This window comes from Benincasa hispida, chromosome 6 (assembly GCF_027475165.1).
Source record: "Benincasa hispida cultivar pf3 chromosome 6, pf3_genome.v1.1, whole genome shotgun sequence".
NCBI classification, from domain to species: domain Eukaryota; kingdom Viridiplantae; phylum Streptophyta; class Magnoliopsida; order Cucurbitales; family Cucurbitaceae; genus Benincasa; species Benincasa hispida.
This window is the reverse complement of record NC_143483.1, coordinates 29,912,254-29,931,267: the sequence shown is the minus strand read 5'-3', so window position 1 is coordinate 29,931,267 and position 19,014 is coordinate 29,912,254. Positions and strand designations below refer to the sequence as shown.

Genomic DNA, 19,014 nt, shown 5'->3' with positions numbered 1-19,014 from the left:
ATCTCAAATTAAGTGTAATTAAAGTGCTTATTCATTCTGATTGCTTTTGCATTTTGTATGATTACTCTATCGGGTCATTAGAGGTGGTTGTCATTGGAGTTGATCATCGGACGTGGTTTTTGCTAAAGTTGTTGTTGGAGCCTGGAGTTCGACATGCAAAGGTGGTCGTTGGAGTATGGTAACGGTAGTTACCAATGTTGGTAGAAGATGGAGCCATTAAAAATATTGGAAGGAGAGTTAGTTGGGATGAGTTGGTAAAAATAACTAAACTCAACTCTGCCAACATTTAATTCGTAGGTCAAACAATGAGTTGGTAGTTTTTACCAACTCAACCGAGCTAAAGGTGTTTGGCACACCAACATAGGTTGAGTCGACTTGGTAAAAATTACCAACTCAATGTTTGCCTCATCAATTTTAAATATTGGTGGAGTTGAGTTGGTTTTTTTACCATTCACACCAACTCTCCCTTAAAGTCACCCCAATTCTCCCTCTCCTTATAATGTTTACGATGACTCCACCCATTGACCAAAGTCGATGACTACCGCTACCACACTCCGACGACCACCTTTGACGCCCAACTCTGACGATCAACTCTGGGCTCCAGCAATCACCTCTGATGACAACTTCGTTGACCAAGTCCAATTACCACCTTCACATAAGCAACTCCGATGACTTGCTCTGACACCCACCTTCGCTCGACCAACTTCAGGCTCCGGCAACCATCTTCGACAACAAACTCCGATAAAAACCATCTTTGATAACCAACTCCGGTGAACACCGCTTCTGTCAGCCAATACTGAATGACAACTTTCGTGACCAAGTCCAACTACCACCTTCGCATAAGCAACTCTTACGATGTGCTTTGACACCCACCTTTGCTCGACCAACTTCGGGCTCCGAAAACCACCTTTGATAACAAACTCTGACAAAAGCCATCTTTGATGACCAACTCCGGTGAACACCACTTCTGTCGCCCAATACTGAATGACAACTTCGGTGACTAAGTCCAACTACCTCCTTCACATAAACAATTCCAGCAACATGCTTTGACACCCACCTTTACTTCACCAACTCCGACGACCAACTTCGGGCTTCGACAACCACCTTTGACACACAAGTTCCGACAAAAACCATCTTTGATGCCAACTCCGGTGAACACCACTTCTGTCAGCCAATAATAACATTCACCTTAGACAACCAACTCTGACGAAGACTGCCTCTAATGAGACCTTCAGGGGCCGTTTGGATCGCAGATATTGTTTCATGAAAATTTGTATATGGAAACTAAAAGTAACTCATTACTTAATTATTTGTAAGAGATCAATTAAATTGAACATTAATTAATTAATTATTTAATAAAATAAAAATAAATAAACACTTTTTAATTAAACATAATTAAATTAATTACTAAAAATAATTAAATTAATAAATGAATTAATTAGAATATTGATAATTAACAATAATAATTTATTTTAAATAGTTAAGATATCATAAAAATGTTAATGGTAAATATATTAGTTAAAATTTGTTAAGTCTAAATAATATATTTATATTTAATAATTAACTAAAACTAATAGTAGTGAATACTTAATATTAATTTATCAATTAATTAAGCTATATTTTTTCTGCTATCTCCCAAATATATAAGTCTCACACTTTTGCAGGGTATTAAAAAACTTATGTCAGATGGGTTTTAAAGTTACCTGGATAATAATATTCAGGATTTTAAAAAGTGGAATTTTGTGAAACAAACAGATTTATTAAATGTCTGTCTGAAATCCCATGAGAAAACCTGTGAAACAAACGGGACTTGTGACAACCCTATTTAGTATTGGTGTTTCGATCTAGTTCATTCTGAACCTTTGAAGGTATGTTGTAGTATGTTTGATTTTAATTTTATTTGCATTTAGCTTTATTTTAATCCAACTATGGTTTGTTTTCTTACTTGTAGACCACAAACTAATTGCATAGTTTCTCCAATAATTAGTTCGAGGTTCATTAGTTTTAAGTTCAGATTCTACTTTTAATAGTCCTAATTTTGTTTAATTGTTGGTAAACAATTTGTGATATATCGAGTGTTATCCACATTTTTTTACACGTACATATACATTTTTGTGGATATTATTATTTCGTTTGTAAGTGGCAAATTAAATTAACCATAAAAAAATGTTTGCAAAAAAATGGGTTTGCACAAAAAAAAAAGTTATATTAGTGTAAAATGTAAAGCGTCAAACGTTTGCACAAAAAAAAAAAAAAAAACAAAATCATTAACCATAAAATAAAATTGAAATTCATATTTCAACAAATGGACAAAAAATAATATAAGAATTTGTTTTTATTTTTAATTAATATTTATGATCGAGTTAAAATTAATTGAAAGTTGGGGACCAATGAAAGTGTTTATTTTATTGGAATATAACATGTCTTTGAAAATGTAGATAAAATTGTTATGCAATTGAGCGTTCAAGTTGTGTGGTGTACATATGTTACATTTTTAAGAAGAAAAAACAAAAAACTGTACAATTTTTAAACTTCTTTGTTCACGATTGAGGGTTGAGTAGTAGTGAAAAATTTTCATTTGTTTGGAATATGCTTAGTGTTTAGTAGGGGTGTACATCGGCCGATCAGTGTCAGTTTTGGGAGAAAATTGGCATCGAAAACTGACCAAAAAAGAGTGAAATTTGCCCAACCATTGGTTGGGTCGGTCAGTTGATTTGGTCTTTTTCATTTTTCATTTTTTTTAAAGAGGAGCCAAGGTGAATGAAAAGGAAGGATGAATTGATAATGTATTATTGTTAGGTTAATAAAATTAGCAACTTTTTAATTTTAAATAAATCAATTTTTATGACAAATTTTAAATAAATGATGTAATGGGTTTGAAAATTAGGCAACATAAAAATAATAATAAATCAATACTAAAATAGTAGGTTTGGGCTTGAGTTGGTGGTAATGGGCTTGCTTTTATATTTATGTAAAAAAAAAAAAAACTAAAAAAAACAAATATATATATGTCGGTCGGTCTTCGATTTTTTTTCCAGGAAAATCAAAAACCAACCAACTGACCCCTAGCTCCGATCGAATTTAATACGGTTGTTTTGATCGGTCGGGTTAGTTTTGGTCAGTTTGATGTACTCTTAGTGTTTAGGAATGGAAAAAAAATATATGTTATGTAATTAAGTATTAAAAAATTTAATTCAAAATTTGTGTTTAGTATATGTTTACTTTATAGGAATTTGTTACGCTCTAATAATGGAAAAAAGAATTGAGCATTTTTCAGTGTTAAAAATTTTAGGAAAATATGTGTAATTGAAAATTTAAAAAAATAGGAAAAAATTTCAAGACAATCAATTTTGTTTAGAAAAACTGCATTAGATACCAAATTTCGACTCAACTCAACTCTGTACCACAAATATAGACAATTTAACTCCATAGATAATTTAATCTCTCAGATAATCGTTACAAACTCAACTCTGCGTGCCAAATGTTCTCTAAATGTTTTTATAAAAATGTTTAAATAAAAATGAATTTTGAAAAATATATTTTCAAAGTCAATCCAAACCGCGAAGAGACCCTATTTTTGAGATTTATTAAGGGTATAAAACTAAAATTGGATATTTAAATATAGGTCAACCAAAGTGGATAGAATGAAATATAAGACTAAAATAATATTTTAACTTTTAACCAAATAAAAAGAAAAAAAAGGAAAAAAAGAAAAAAAGAAAAAAAAGAAAAACTAAATACCTCAAATTAACAAATTAAGAAATAAAATAAATCAAGAGAGCATCCTCCCCGAAATCCTCTGGATACACTGCGACCTTTGTAGTCCCCAACCTCGGTGGTCTGAATTTCAACTCTTTCTTCATCTTTCAAATACTGAGCGTCGAAGAGGCTTGATTTCAACCAATGTTCCTTCCAAATTTGTTCCCAAACCAAAGGAACTAGGATTGAATAAAGAAAAGGATGACTGACTGTTCTTGCCATCTGTTTCCTCGAAGCTTGAGCCTCTAGAAGCATCATTTTCCATTCAAATACTGCCGTCAAGCTTGGTTTACAGGGCATATCCTTTTAACTCATGAATCTTTTGGTTTTAATTTGATCTTGAGATGGAGGAGAAGCACGAGGACGTGGATGATGTAGGGAGTGCGTCCGGCGATTCTTTTATCGATGATTCAGAAGACGATGGGCCATCAACATCTGGGAAGGATGATCAGTTGCATCTCGAGGTAAGCGACATTAGCTTTTCCATATGTATTTGCGAAGTTTTGGTTTCATTTGTTGCTTCATGTCTTGGTAGTCAGTAGATACTTAGGTATTATTATCTGTTTCAGCTCTACCGTATTCTATAGTCTCAAGTGGTATGTTTGTTCTTTGTTTTCGTTCATTGAGCAGGAACCGTTGACTGAGCAAGAAATTGAGGATTTGGTGGCCGAGTTCTTGGAAGTTGAGAGTAAGGTGTCATACTATTCTCTTAGCTTCAACGACTAATGTTCCTATGTTTTTGTTTTCTTTTTTGGTAAGATACAAGATATATATTATGCACATGGCCTATATATACAGCCTAAGGGCAGGGGAATAGAAAACCCCCTCCCTCACCAAAAAGACTAAAAGAGAGCTTTCCAATTTGATTGTATCATGAACAAGCTGTAATTATAAAAGAAGTTTTTGTGCTTCATGCACCACAAAGAAGCTAAGAATTGGATGTTACTACCAAAAGAACCAAAGCAACGTTCTAACAGCCATACCCCACAAGACTTTTCCTCTGTTTCTCAAGTTCCAAACCACCAAATCATTATGTTGCCAATGTTTTGTGATTGTAGTATTTATAAATAGCTTCTATTTTGATAGAATCCTCACAAAATGTTGGAAGTATCACTATTGGTATGAGACATTTTGGGTGGTTTCAAAAATAAATCCACAAGGATTTATACTTAAAGTGGACAATATTGTACCATTATGGAGATATGTGGAGGGTCGGTTGTCCTTATCATAGTTGTCATGCCTCCATCAATTGAAAAAGGTGAAAATCTGTATCCTAGATGATGATCTTGATATTATTGACATAAAGAGACAGAACAAAGCTCTCTTAGCCAATTGGAAATGGAGGTTTTCTAAGAGAGCCGCTCTATGGAGGTAAGCTATCAAAGTAGATTAAATTTGGGTTTTTCCACTTTGATTGAACCAAACCCCCAGCAAAAAGCATCAGCAAGAGGGCTATGGTCCTTCATTGTAAGGTACATTACCTTATATACAAAAACCTTAGATAAAGGGTTAAAAGGATAACTCTCTCCAAGAATCAAATCAAAAAGACTTTATTAGGAATCAAAAGTTATGAATACAAGAAGAAAATTCTCTATTTATATAGAATTGGAAGCGAACTGACCCAAATCCTAATTACTCAAGGAAACTAATCCTAATTAACCAAGGAAATTAATACTAATCATAATTAATCGAAGAAACTAATCCTAATCAATTAAGGATTTGTCTAATATACCTTAATTTACTCTAATCCTACTACATCAAGTTGATTCAAATGGGCTACTATGGTTCCATTTTTCAACACGAACCTCTTCTAGTACCTTGTCATTCCTAGAAATCCCCGCAACTCGGTGGTAGTTATTGGTAAAGGCCAATTTACCATAGCCTGTATTTTATCTCCAACAGCTTCACCTCTTTTCAAACGCCGCACTGAACGTCCTAAATATTTGGTCCTTGATTGATAGAAAACACACTTATTTCATTGACAAATAATTGGTTATCTCTTGGCACATTGAACACCACAGACAAGTGTTTCTCATTAGTATCCATGTTCGGGTTGTATACTAATATGTAATCGAAGAATACTAAGATAAACCTCCCCCAAAAGGGTCAGGGAATCTGGTTCATTAGTGTTTGGAAGGTAGCTAGGGCATTAGTTAGCCCAAAAGGTACAACCAGACACTCATAGTGCCCTTCATGGGTTATAAAGGCTATCTTGGGCAAAACCCTCTAGTGCATTCTTATCTGATGATTTGGATGCATGTTCAAGTATTGCTCTTGAGCTTCTGTCTTTTTCCAATGTTTTATCTTCCATTCTTTTGAATGGGAGTACTTTTTTCTTTTTGTAATTTTGTAGGGTGTTGATAGCTTTATGTTATTTGTTCTGGGCTCCTTTTATCCTAGGTTTAATATTATTTCAGTATTTTAGAAAGAAATATCTAGAAAGTTCACTTATGCTCATGTTAGGCTGCAGAAGCTCAAGAAGCACTTGAAAAGGAGTCTCTTGCCAAAGTGGAGAATGAAGTTCGAGAAGAATTGGCATTGATTCTTAATGGTGATGATGTTAGTTGTTGCCTTGTCTCAGTACTTTTAAATTCTGTCATATTTACCATCAATAACGTGCTTTCTTGTCTTACAGTTGGAAACGGCCATTGCAAATGAAATGGCTACTTTTATAGAAGAGTGGGAAGTTGTGCTCGATGAGCTTGAGATTGAGAGTGCTCATTTGTTGGTATGCTTTTCTTCTCTCTCTTCACCCCCCACCCCCCCCCCCCCCCCCCCCCCCCCCCCCCCCCCCCCCCACACACACACACACACACACACACACACACACACACACACTCAAAGAAACAGAACTTTCTTTCTTCAATCAAATTAACACTGAACAAATATTTCAATACCTGAATTTGTTAGGATTCAACCTAGCAAAAAATTTAATACTTGAATTTGTTAGGGTGGATGATTATTAACCCATTGTTATTAAAAAGGCTCCATAGTGTTTTGAGTAATGCTAATCTGGTCCTAAATTTTTTAAAAGATTATCATATTTGGTCCCTTGTTTGTTATCATGTTTTTCTGTGGGTTTCAAATTTAAAACTTTTTGTAACTATTCTATAGCCATTATTTTGCATAGTTGGAGTCTTTATAGAGGATTCTCCTCCTTTTTGTGGGCTGTTTTCTTTTTGTTGTTTTTGTATTCTTTCATTTCTTCTCAATGAAAATGGATTTTCCATTAAAAAAAAAAGGTTATCAGATTTACCCTCACTTAGTTTCTTCTTCTTTCTTTGTTGAAAAGGAGACAATAAAATTAATAATAAAGAGGAAATCGGAGAGTTATTCAAGTCTACGAAGGGTAGACTTAAAAACAAAAAGAACAGAAAAAGTAATAAAAATCGTCCTAATTTTTTGATGCATCAATTCTTTCTTATGCTTTTAAGTTTATCATTTGGCATGGGCAGCAGCTTTGTTTGTATTTCTCTTTACTTTTTTTTTTTTTTTTTCCCCACTCCTTTTGAAGTTTTTATACTTTGGGCAATCGTATCTTTTCATCTTTTCAATGAACATTTTGTTCCCTTGTTAAAGAAAAAAAAAGAAAAAAGAAGCAGCTCAGGGTGATTTTTCTGATATTTTAGTCTTCCTGTAAATTTATCTGTACATTCGTCATATTCTTTATGAGTTGTGTGTATGATCTGGAGTGTTGCTTGTGGTCTGTGATGTTCCTCTTCTATAAGTTATGGTCTTCTTTTATCCAGGATGCTTTTATTTAATTACCTCTCTGAATAGGAGCAACTTGATGGTGCTGGTATCGAGCTACCAAGTCTCTACAAGCTAATTGAAAGTCAGGCTTCTAATGGTTGCTTTACTGAAGCTTGGAAAAAAAGGATACACTGGGTAGGGTCTCAGGCAACTGGTGATCTTCTTGCATCTGTATCTGATGCAGAGAAGACCCTCCAAATTGAAAGGCCTGTAAGGAGGTACAACATTCCCTTATGATACTATGAAGCTTGTAAGAACTGAGATATTCAATTCACATATGTTTATAACATCTGCTTTGGGCTTAGACGACATGGTAAACTGCTGGAGGAGGGAGCAAGTGGATATCTGCAGAGGAAATGTTCCACTCACGAGATCGAGGGAATTGGTACAGAAAATTCGGAAGTTGATTGGTGCTCTCTTAATAAAGTTTTTTCAGAAGGCTCAAAGGACAACGACACATTGTTCGGCAGCAAGAACTGGGCTTCTGTTTACTTGGCTAGCACTCCTCAACAAGCTGCAGAAATGGGACTCAAATTTCCTGGAGTTGATGAGGTACGTTTTTTTTTGAAAAATCACTGTAAAATAAACAGGTAGAGTTTGGTTTTCAGCTTCATTATTGGTGTTTGCCTTGTTGCTTTTATTATGTTTTACACTGTGCTTTTCTTTTTGGAATTCTGTAAATTTTTGTGCTTTCCACAGCTAAACAATCGTGGAAATCTTCTATTTTCAAGGATTATTTTTCTCTTTATCTTGGTGCTTTAAGCACAAATGATAGGATACAAGGAATTTGAAATCTTACTTACCTCAACCCAATATCGTGCTTTCCATGCAAGAATGATGGGGAAACAACTATTCACTTCTTCCTATTTTTCTCTTTCTCCTTCAAGTTCTTTTTGTTTTTTTCCTTAGTACAATTGGAGTAGGGGGATTCGAACCATAGACCTCACAGTTACTAACATACTTGTATGCCAATTGAGCTACGCTCGATTTGGCCTTCTCCTTCAAGTTATAGGGGAGAGCTCATTGAATCTCTGCCTTTGTCCTAGATGGACAAGTCAGTTCTGGAGCAACCCTTTTGTGCTCATAATTTTAGATGGACAAGTCAGTTCTGGAGCAACCCTTTTGTGCTCATAATTTTAAGGGAAAGGTTTTTTCTAGTCATCAGTTTAAGGGTAAAGGGCTATCAAGAAGATTAATTTTGGTCATTAGTTTTTATTTTTTATTTTTGTTTTCTAGAAAAGGTACTAAGCTTTTCATTCAGGAAATAAAAAGATAAAACTAATGCTTTGAGATACAAGAGAACTAAAAGTGTTACAGCTAAGTTAGGTCACAACAATAATGAGGAAAAAGGAAAAAAAATATATAAAGAAAGCATAATTATGAAGGTGAAATAAAAGTAGGCCAATTGCAATAAATATCTTGAATTGAAAATCCTTCAAACTTCTTGGGCTCTTGGACTTCCATAAAGATTTGAAAACCATCTTATCCAGAGGATTAGAAATAGCCACGTGCCTGGAAAGGGAATTTACTGAAAAAATCCTAGAAGACTCAAAGACCAAATGCGACTATCTGGTTGAGCAACCACCCTTTTCCCAGTAACAAACTTAATGAAATCTGAAAATCAATAATCACCTCCTCTTTTAGCAACCGACGAAAGAATATAAACCAAGAAGATGAAGCTTCATCCCAATGGTCTAACTAAAACCAAACCATTGGGCTATAATGCAATTCTAAATAAACCAGGAAACCTTTAACTCAAAGGCAATAAATCCATCCAAGGATCAAGCCAAAATGTGAATCTGGTACCAAAACCAAGATTAGAAACTGCTAAATCAATTCAAGGATCAAGCCAAGAGGCTTGGTTTGCAGCTTTTGAAGAAAACAAGGCTAAAAAGTAGAAAAGTCTATGTTCCAAACTTGAATTCTTTGATGCTAAGTTTGGAGATAACAGTATTTCTCCTCTTGAATTTGGCACTTGGTTGGCTATTAAGGGAGAAATCATGGAATTTTATCTTATGGAGGAACGGAATTTTCTTCAGAAGAGCAAATTAATTTGGCTCAAATTGGGCGATGAAAACACTAAGTTCTTTCATATTTTTTTGGAAGTCAAGAAGAGGAAAAATCTCATAACTGAATTAGTATCAAATAATGGGTTTCTTTTCTTTCTAATCTGGAAATTGAATTTGAAAAATTGGGTTTCTTCTCCACTTTGTTTCAGAAAGATCCTGGCTACCGTTCTATTCCAATCAATTTCCAATGGTCAAAGATATTTGCTTTTCAGAATACATCACTCACAGGCTGAAAGGAGATGACCACTATCAAGGTTTTAGCTGATACAATTTGCAAAAAAAGATTTAGCTGTGAGTGTATGTATATCAATTTCCAACTGGAAATTCGTCTTAAAGACTTCTGTCCTATTAGCCTCCCTGTATATGTATATCAAGGTTTTAGCTGAAAGATTAAAGAAAGTTATGCCAAGCATCATCTTCTCTTCTCAAAGTGCCTTCATCAGTGGTAGACAAATTTTAGATCCAAATTCTTCTTGCTTGTGAAATTGTGGAGGAATATAGACCAAAGAAGAAAAAAGGTCAGATCCTAAAATAAGGTTTGGCAAAAGCTTTTGATCGAGTGGATTTAGATTTTCCTGAAAATGTGCTCTTCCTGAAAGACTTTGATAAAAAAATGGATTACATGGATCAATGGATGTGTCTGCGACCCAAAGTTCTCAATTTTTATTAATGGAAGACCTTGTGGTAGAATTCAAGCTACAAGAGGAATTAGGCACGGGGACTCTCTTTCTCCTTTTCTTTTCCTGCTAGCTACTGAGGTGTTAAATGCTTTGATAAATCTCATCTATGAAAAAGGGTTATATGAAGGCTTTGTCGTGGGAAAAGATAAGGTACATGTTTCATTTCTTCAATTTGCTGATGATACGCTCCTTTTTTTGCAAATATGATGATGAGATGTTGAATGCTCTTATTAAATTAAAGCAATTGAGCTGTCCGAATGGTGCTTTGGGAAAAAGTGAATTGGGAACATCAACTTTATGTGGCTTGAATGTGGATGATGTTAAATTTCAATATGCAGCTTCTTGTTTGAATTGCAAGGTTGAATGCTTGCTGTTTATGTATTTGGGACTTCGACTTGGTGGGTTTCCAAAGAAAGCTTCTTTCTGGCAGCCAGTAATTGACAAGATTAAAAAATATTAGATGGATGGAAGCGGTTTTATTGATTATCCGAATTTATTATATCTTTTATCTGTCTCACGGAGGTTGTCTTATGCTATGCAAAGCGGTTTTATTGAATATCCGAATTAATTATATCTTCATTCTTAGTGACAGCAAAGGTGATTTTGTACATTGAAAGAATCTTGAATTCTTTCTTTTGGGAAGGACTTAAAAACGGCGAAAATCGATCATCTGGCGAAATGGGAGATGGCTTCTAAAAGTTAGTTGAATGGAGGTCTTGGAATTGGTGGTTGAAACAAAGAAATATGGCATTATTGGCTAAGTGGAGCTGGTGGTATATACATGGAGAGGAGTCTCTTTGGTGTAGAGTTATTCAAAGCATTCATGGCAAATATCAATAAAATTATCACACTTCTGGAACATTTGGGCCAAGTCTTTGTAGTCCTTGGATAAATATTTCTAAAATTTGGAGGCAAGTCGACTCTTTTGCTATTTTCAAACTGGGTTCTGGAAGCAGAATCTCTCTTCGGTAAAATATTTGGTGCAACATTAATTCTTTATTATCAAGGTTTCCTGATTATATAGAGTTGGGAAGTTTCCCAATGGTTCAATTCTTGATCATTGGGATACAAGCACCTTTTCATGGTCTAGTTTCTTCAAGAGATTGCTGAAAGATGATGAAGCTGCTGATTTCCAGATTTTATTGAGTTTATTGTCTAATGTGCAAGTAAATTTTCATCCTGATTGATATGTATGTATGGAGCTTGGATTCTCGAGGAAAGTTCTCTTTTAGATATCTTTATAAACACTTGGCTGCCTTTGTTGCTATGGATAAGTTAGTTTATAATGCTTTATGGAAGACAAAATGCACTAGAAGAATTAGCATTCTTACTTGGGTAACGATGCTTGGGTCCATAAATTGTTCCTCCATGCTACAAAAGAAGCGTTCTCCGTGCTGTTTGTCTTTTTCCATGTGTTTGCTTTGCAAGGCCAATTTGGAGAACCTACAAGACATTCTTTGATTGTATCTTCTCATGAGTTTGTTGCGAATGTTTATTCTCTATCTTTCACTTACAGTGGGTGTTTGGTGAAATGTTCAAAGATAGTGCATTACAACTCTTGGTTGATCCACCTATGAAACCTCAGTCTCAGTTGTTTTTGTCAAATGCGATTAAAGGAATTATCGCAGAGATTTGGTTTGAGAGAAAATCAACGAGTATCTCAAAATAAATCTATGCCTTCTTTGAACTGTTTTGAATTAGCTTGGATTAAGGCTTCTTCCTGTTGCTTAGAGATGTCTACAGGACGGGGTAGGGCCGAGTATAGCTTCCCTATCCCCATCCCTGCTCCCCATATCATTTCCTATCTTTGTAAAATTTTCCATGTGGTTCAAGGGGAGGATTCCCCATGGGGAAATTTTTTTCCCACTTAAAACAACTAACTTAAATCAATACTAGGGAAAAGTTCTAATTAAATAGTCAAGTTTCTCACAATTTTTTAATATGAATAGCTCGATATGGACAATTTGAATTTGAAGAGAAATTACTAATTTTTTTTTCTAATAGAAGAAAATAATTACCAATCAAATTAGGGTTAGTTACTGATATAGCAAAATGGACTAAAATATTTACCAATATAGCAAAGCTAAAAAAAAAAATTACCGAATGCAAACAAGGTTGTTTGCTTACTCTCTGTTAGTGGTAAGAAAGGAGGCATTGGAAAGACTAGCCATACTAAAGTCGAGGCATTTTGGAAGCGACTAGTCGCTTCTGGCCAAGCTTCTATCAGGTTAACCACTACATAAATAAAGAAATCCATATACCAGCCATGAGCGATAGTAGAGCCTAGAAAGGCACAAGGCAGGATCGAAGAACTTAGTGTGGAATGCTCAGGGAAGGAGCAGAGAAAGGGTTGTGCACCTTCCGCCCTATCTTACTAATAATATTGAAGGGCTTTGATGCCAGCAAGCACCCTTGTTGTTTTTGGGGAGTAGGGTTCCAAACCTTGTTAGTCTTTTTATATAATAAGCTACCTTTCTCTAATGATAAGGTCAGCTTCATAGCTCCAAACCATACAAGGTGGAAGCCAAACCAATTGAAGGAAGAGCTGGAAAATCCTGTACAAAAAAGTGGGCGTGACCCGACTCGATTATACTCTGACCAACTGTACGCGTTAACCCTCAACTTTCTTCTTTCTAATTGCTCTCAAGCTCAATTCGGCGGTGAAGCTCTCATCTCACAATCTTCCTTCCAAACACCACCGTGATTGTAGATCTTCATTTTGTTCTTCAGTTTGATTCTTCTTCATTTTGTTCTTTACTTTCTTTCACTCAATTTCCATTCTCTCTATCGATCAATTTGTTTTTTGCCACTACCTATTGATTTGAGTTCCATTTTTCTTTTCTTTTCAATGTATTGTGGTTTCATTCCTTGAATCTTTATGAATTTTGATATGAAATTGCTTATTTTTGTTGATATTGCATTCCTAGGAATCTCCACCTGCCTCTGAATTTGGAAATCAAGTTGCATAAAGAGAGGATTTGAGTTCTTTTCTTTTGGGAGCTTTTTTGATAGACATCTACAAGTGTCAATTCAAACATATTCATTATCTTGACTATTAAAGAATACAACTTAAAATTTAAATATAATATTTATATAATAATAGTAGTAACATAGCATCAAATTATTATAATAAGCAAAAAAAAGAGGCTAAAGGGGCGGGGATGGGGATGGTTCCCTGTCCTTGGCCCCGTTGAGCCTGAGGGAATCTTTTTCCCCCACTCCCTTCTCCATTTTCTGCGGGAAACATAGACATCTCTACTAGTGCTCTATTTCCCCTTTTTTAGGTTTTTCAAGACGTGTGTTTAAATTGGAATGCCTTTATTTAGCATGAATAAGTCTTACATACATTGGCATTAGGTTCAATTTTGATTTTGGTTACAAACTCTTTTCATTTCATCAATGAAAGATCTTGTTTCCTCTTTTTTTTTTTTGGAGGCTTTGACCAAATGTTCCAGACGTGTGCCAATTGAATTTACTCCTTCCATGAATACTCGGGACAACTTGTGGTGTGTTAAATTTGTATATTTTTGAATAAATCAGAGTAATTCAGAGTACATAATCAACCTTCCACAAGGTGAATAAATAGACATCAATAAACCAATAAAGAAAAATACATAGATGAAAATACCAAAAAGGAAATAGTAATGGAAAATAAAATAATTAGGAATATACCCTAATTTCCTTTTAACACCCTCCCTCAAACTCAAGGTGGTAGATTGGCGAACAACTTGAGTTTGCAAAGATAACTTCTAAAAGAAATCAGCAGATTTGGGATAGAAATAGAAACCCACGAAGAACGAAAATATAAAGTAGGCTGGAAACAGAAATCCACGAAAAACGGAAACAAGAACTTCTGGGCTAGAAACATAGATCCTCATATCGAGATCTATAACAAAACCTACAACTTCTGGGCTGAAATAAAGATCCTCGTATAGAGATCGAAAACAAAACTCACGAGCAACCGATTTGAAAATGGAATAAAGACCTTTGTGCAAAAGGAGATTTGCCATAATCGCAAATAAACCAAATTGAACCAACTTAAACCAAACCAAACTTGAGAGAACCCAACTAATTAAACCAAACCAAACTGAGTGAACCCAACTAATTAAACCAAACCAAACTGAAACCGGGTTGACCGAAGTGAATCGAACCGGCCTAATTGAACCAAATCTAGAACTTCAATGGAAAATACCCTAAAAAAATTGAACCTGAAACCCACGAAGGGAGATGTTGCTCTGCACGAACAGGGAGGAGCGACTGGAAATGCAACGACCGGGTTGGAGTGACAGATTGGTCATGATCTATGGGCAAGCGACATGTTGTAGATCTGGGACAACGAGCGTTCATGGCCGACTTGTGGTATCAAGCCAACCGAATCTGCAATGACGAACAATTTGACGAACAGAGACTGGGCGGTGCGATGTGGATTAAGGCAAGAGCAATGTGAAATCTGAGGCTATAGCATGGCCGGTGACTGGAGCGCGGATTTGTGCGAACTCCTCAGATCTGGACGGCGAAGGAGATTCGGGTTGGGGTTTAGCGGCCAATCTGCATAGGTCGACACTCTGGACGTGGTCGATGCCGGAATAGGTGACAGATTATCTATACTAAAACCCTAATAGGCGACGAGTTTGCCTTCATCGTCGCCAATCGACGGAGGCAGAGAACGAACAGGGCTTTGACGGTTAGGGTTCGATAAAACAAAACTTAATGTTCTGATACCATGTTAAATTTATATACTATTAAATAAATCAGAGTAATTCAGAGTACATAATCAACCTTCTACAAGGTGAATTAATAGACATCAATAAACCAATAAAGGAAAATACATAAATGAAAAAATACCAAAAAGGAAATAATAATGGAAAATAAAATAATTAGGAATAAACCCTAATTTCATTTTAACATACTAAAAGACTAATTCTTGAATGAAATGATTCTCTACCAAAATGGGAGAGAAGGATCTTAGAGGGAATTAGTTACAAGATGTTTGTCTAACTATCATAACAACTAACAATTAACGGACTCCTTTATCCTTTTAGCTAGTTATTTACGAAAGAGCCCTTTCGGCCTTACACCAATCCACCCCTCCCAAAATCAAGCTCGTCCTCAAGTGAGCTAAGAAGCTAACGAAAGTCATCTGGTGCATAAAATGACTTCAAATCGGCAATATTGAAGACTGGGTTGACATGTAGATCTTTTGATAGCTCAATTCGATAAGCATTGGTACCATATTTTGTTAGTACTTTACATGGTCGCTGTCTATCCTTCAATTTATTATAAGTTCCAGTGGGAAATCGGCTTTTGTGTAAATGAACCAGCACGAGATCTCCTTCTTCGAACGTTACTTCTCTTCTTGACTTATCCTTGGCTACTTTGTACGACTAGGTTGTTTTTTCTAAGTGATCATGGACTTCCTTGTGTAGTTCTTGTATTCTTTCCACCATATTTCCAGCTTCAATACTTACATCCACAAAGGATGGTAAGTTGGCAAGGTCAAATGTGAGTCTTGGAACTCGAGTATATACTACTTCAAACGGGCATTTTTTGGTTGATCTGTTCTTCATATTATTGAAGGCAAACTCGGCTTATGCAAGGGCTAGGTCCCATTGTTTTGGTCTTGAGCCACTTAAACAACCTATGAGATTTCCCCATGTTCTCTTGGTTTCCTCCGTTTGGCTGTCTATTTGTGGATGAGATGTAGTACTAAATTTCAGTGTAGTGTCAAACTTCTTCCATAGAACATACAAAAATGGCTAAGGAACTTGACATCTCTGTCCGAAGTGATGGATTTAAGCACTCCATGAAGTCTAACACCTTTTCTAAAGAGGTTAGCAATGTAGACCGCATTATTTGTTTTCTTGCAAGCTAAAAAATGAGACATCTTGCTGAAGTGATCAACAATCACCATAATTGCATCATATCCCCGTTGTGTTTTAGAAAGTCTAAGTACAAAATCAACTGATAAGTCTTTCGAAATGGTTGTGTGTATAGGTAAAGGTGTGTATAAGCCGGCATTTGTGGAAGTCCCTTTGGCTCTTTGGCATACGACACTTCTTCTAACAAAATTATTAGTGTCTCTTCGAATTTGTGGCCAATAGAATCTCATAGAGACTAAGTCAAAAGTCTTATCTTGGCCAAAATGTCCTGCCAATCCTCTTGAGTGAACTTCCTTTATTAGAGCCTCTTGAAAGAGTTGTGTGGGATGCATAATAGTTCACCTTTGAATAGGAAGCCATTTACAATATGAAAATCTTCTGAATTTATGTAGTGCAATTGTACCATACCTTTCCAAAGTCCATATCTTCTTCATATAGTTCTGGAAGGTGGTTGAATGCAATCATTTCAATAGATAGGATGGTTAACAAAGAACTCTTTCGACTTAAGGCGTCAACAACTTTGTTTTCTTTGCCGGCTTGATGCTTGATAACAAAATCAAACCATTGGATGTATGAAATCCACCTTGCATGCATTCGACTTATGTTCTTTTGAGCTTGCAAGTATTTTAGTTGAGAAGTGATTGGTCAACAAAAGGAACTCCCTGGATAGTAAGTAATGCTCCCACTGTTTCAATGCTCGGACAAGAGCATATAACTCTTGTTGATAGGTACTCCATGTTTGCCTCAAGGTGCTGAGCTTCTCACTAAAATATTCTATTGGATGGCCTTGTTGAGACAAGACACCACCAATCCCCACGCCACGTGCATCAACTGCTACTTCGAATGGAACTGAAAAATTTGGTAACTTCAAAACAGGATTGGTGCTCAACTTCTTTTTAACACAATCAAAGCTGGTCTGTTGCTTTTCACGCCATGTAAAGCTGCCTTTCCTCAAACAATAAGTTATTGGTGCTGTCAACGAGCTGAAGTCTTTAATAAACTTCCTATAAAATGATGCCAAGCCGAGGAAAGCTTAGATGTCTTTCACTGTTGATGGAGTTGGCCAATGAGTGATTGCTTCAATTTTCTTTGGATCAACTTGGATTTGGTTTTGGCCAATTAGGGAGCCAAGGAATGCAATCTCCTTCACAAGAAAAAGACACTTCTTGTGATTGACATATAACTCCTCTGCTGTCAAGGCTTGAAATAAGCTTTTAAGGTGCTGTAAATGCTCCTCAAAGTTTCTGCTATACACCAAAATATCGTCAAAATACACTACGATAAATTTGTTAAGGAAAAGATGAAGTACTTGATTCATAAGTCTCATGAATGTGCTTGGAGTATTTGATAATCCGAATGGCATAACTAGCCATTCAAACAATCCTTCATTAGTTTTGAAGGCTGTTTTCCACTCATCTCCCGGCCTATACGTATTTGGTGATATCCGCTCTTCAAGTCCACCTTAGGAAAGATCAATGCTCCTCCAAGTTGATCAAGTAGATCACTTATTTGAGGAATTGGAAAGTAGTATTTCACAGTGATTCGATTGATGACTCTACTATCCATGTACATCCTCCAACTACCATCTTTTCTAGAAGTAAGAAGGTCTGGTACTTAGCACATGGGCTTAGACTTGGTTGAATATGCCCTTTTTTGAGCAAATTCTCAATATGATGATGAAGGATTTTGTACTCCTTAGGACTCCTCTTGTATTGAGGCAAGTGTGGTAATGTCGCTCCCAGAATTAAATCAATGTGATGTTGAATGTTTTGAAGTGGGGGTAACCCCACGGGTTCTTCCTTCAATTGTGGGAATTCATCAAATAATTTTTGTATTTCAGGAGGGATTTCGCCATCTTGCATGTCATTGGGCTTTTCAGCAACAAGCCCCAAAATATCAGCTTCTCTTTCCTTTATCAAGGTTTTGCCACTGATTGTAATAAACAAGTGGCCGCTGTCTTTTTTCTTTGACTTAACCCCCTCTTCATTCTTCTATCAATGGGAGTAATACAATCTTCTTATCCATCTATTGGAATTCATATGTATTTTCTCTTCTCTTGTGTAAGGCTCGAGTGTCAAATTGCCATGGTCTCCCTAAGAGGACATGGCATACATCCATCTCCAACACGTCACACACAATTTGATCTTTGTATCCACCTTTAATCAAGAGGGGAACAGTGCATATCTCATTTACTTGAACCTCTCTACCCTTTTTCACCCAACCAATCTTGTAAGCATTTGGGTGAGGCTCCACCTTGAGGTTCAATGCTGTCACAAACTTCTTGGACACGAAGTTCTCACTACTTCCACTATCCTGTCTTAAAAAGATAATGCACAAGGAAACTTCTTGGACACAAACTTCTTTAGAAGCAATGTGCAACAACTACTTTCTGGTCCATCTCTCAACAAATACTCTAATTTACTACGGATTAATGGGATGAAAGTAGTGCTGGTTGAAATTTGGTTTGAAAGAAACCAAAGAGTGTTCATTGGTAAGGAAACTCCTTGGTTTGCTCATTTTGAGACGGCAAAACTCAACGCTTCTCTTTGGTGCTCCCTCTCTAAATGTTTTGAAGCCTACTCCTTGCAAGACATAAGCTCAAATTGGCCGGCGTTCTTACAAATGGAAACTTAGTTGAAGATTCGTCGGATGTGGCAGTAGATTAATTTTCCTTTGTATTCTTAATTGTTTTAATTTCCTTGCTGTATTTTTAGTTCGTTGCAGCTTCTGTTTGTGAAGCTTTTCCTTGTCTTTTCTCATTAGTATTATCTTGTTGCTAGCCTTTAATGGCTCATCAATTTTGTTGGATGTGATGAGGGTGTTATGTGGGTGTCAACCTAGTTGAGATGCTCGGGTGCACCTGCTGATCCTTTA

The 19,014-nt window shown here is 35.9% G+C and overlaps 1 protein-coding gene across 9 annotated transcripts in view; it reads left to right on the top strand.

Annotated features, from left to right (window-relative positions):
* Positions 1-3,749: 3,749 nt before the first annotated feature.
* ATRX (P-loop containing nucleoside triphosphate hydrolases superfamily protein) overlaps positions 3,750-19,014 on the top strand; it is an 88,658-nt gene continuing 73,393 nt past the window's right edge. For 5 of the 9 annotated variants that reach the window (XR_016529994.1, XM_090314467.1, XM_090314470.1 and 2 more), the window contains exons 1-6: positions 3,758-4,223; positions 4,390-4,452; positions 6,223-6,318; positions 6,395-6,487; positions 7,540-7,730; positions 7,818-8,064. Coding sequence is in view for 8 of the 9 variants with exons in the window: in XM_090314467.1 (XP_090170593.1) it covers positions 4,104-4,223; positions 4,390-4,452; positions 6,223-6,318; positions 6,395-6,487; positions 7,540-7,730; positions 7,818-8,064 (810 nt within the window). In the remaining variant the exon portion in view is untranslated. Of the gene's footprint in view, positions 4,224-4,389; positions 4,453-6,222; positions 6,319-6,394; positions 6,488-7,539; positions 7,731-7,817; positions 8,065-19,014 lie in introns of those variants that run through there. The other 4 variants (XM_090314473.1, XM_090314472.1, XM_090314471.1 and 1 more) reach the window with 4 other exon arrangements.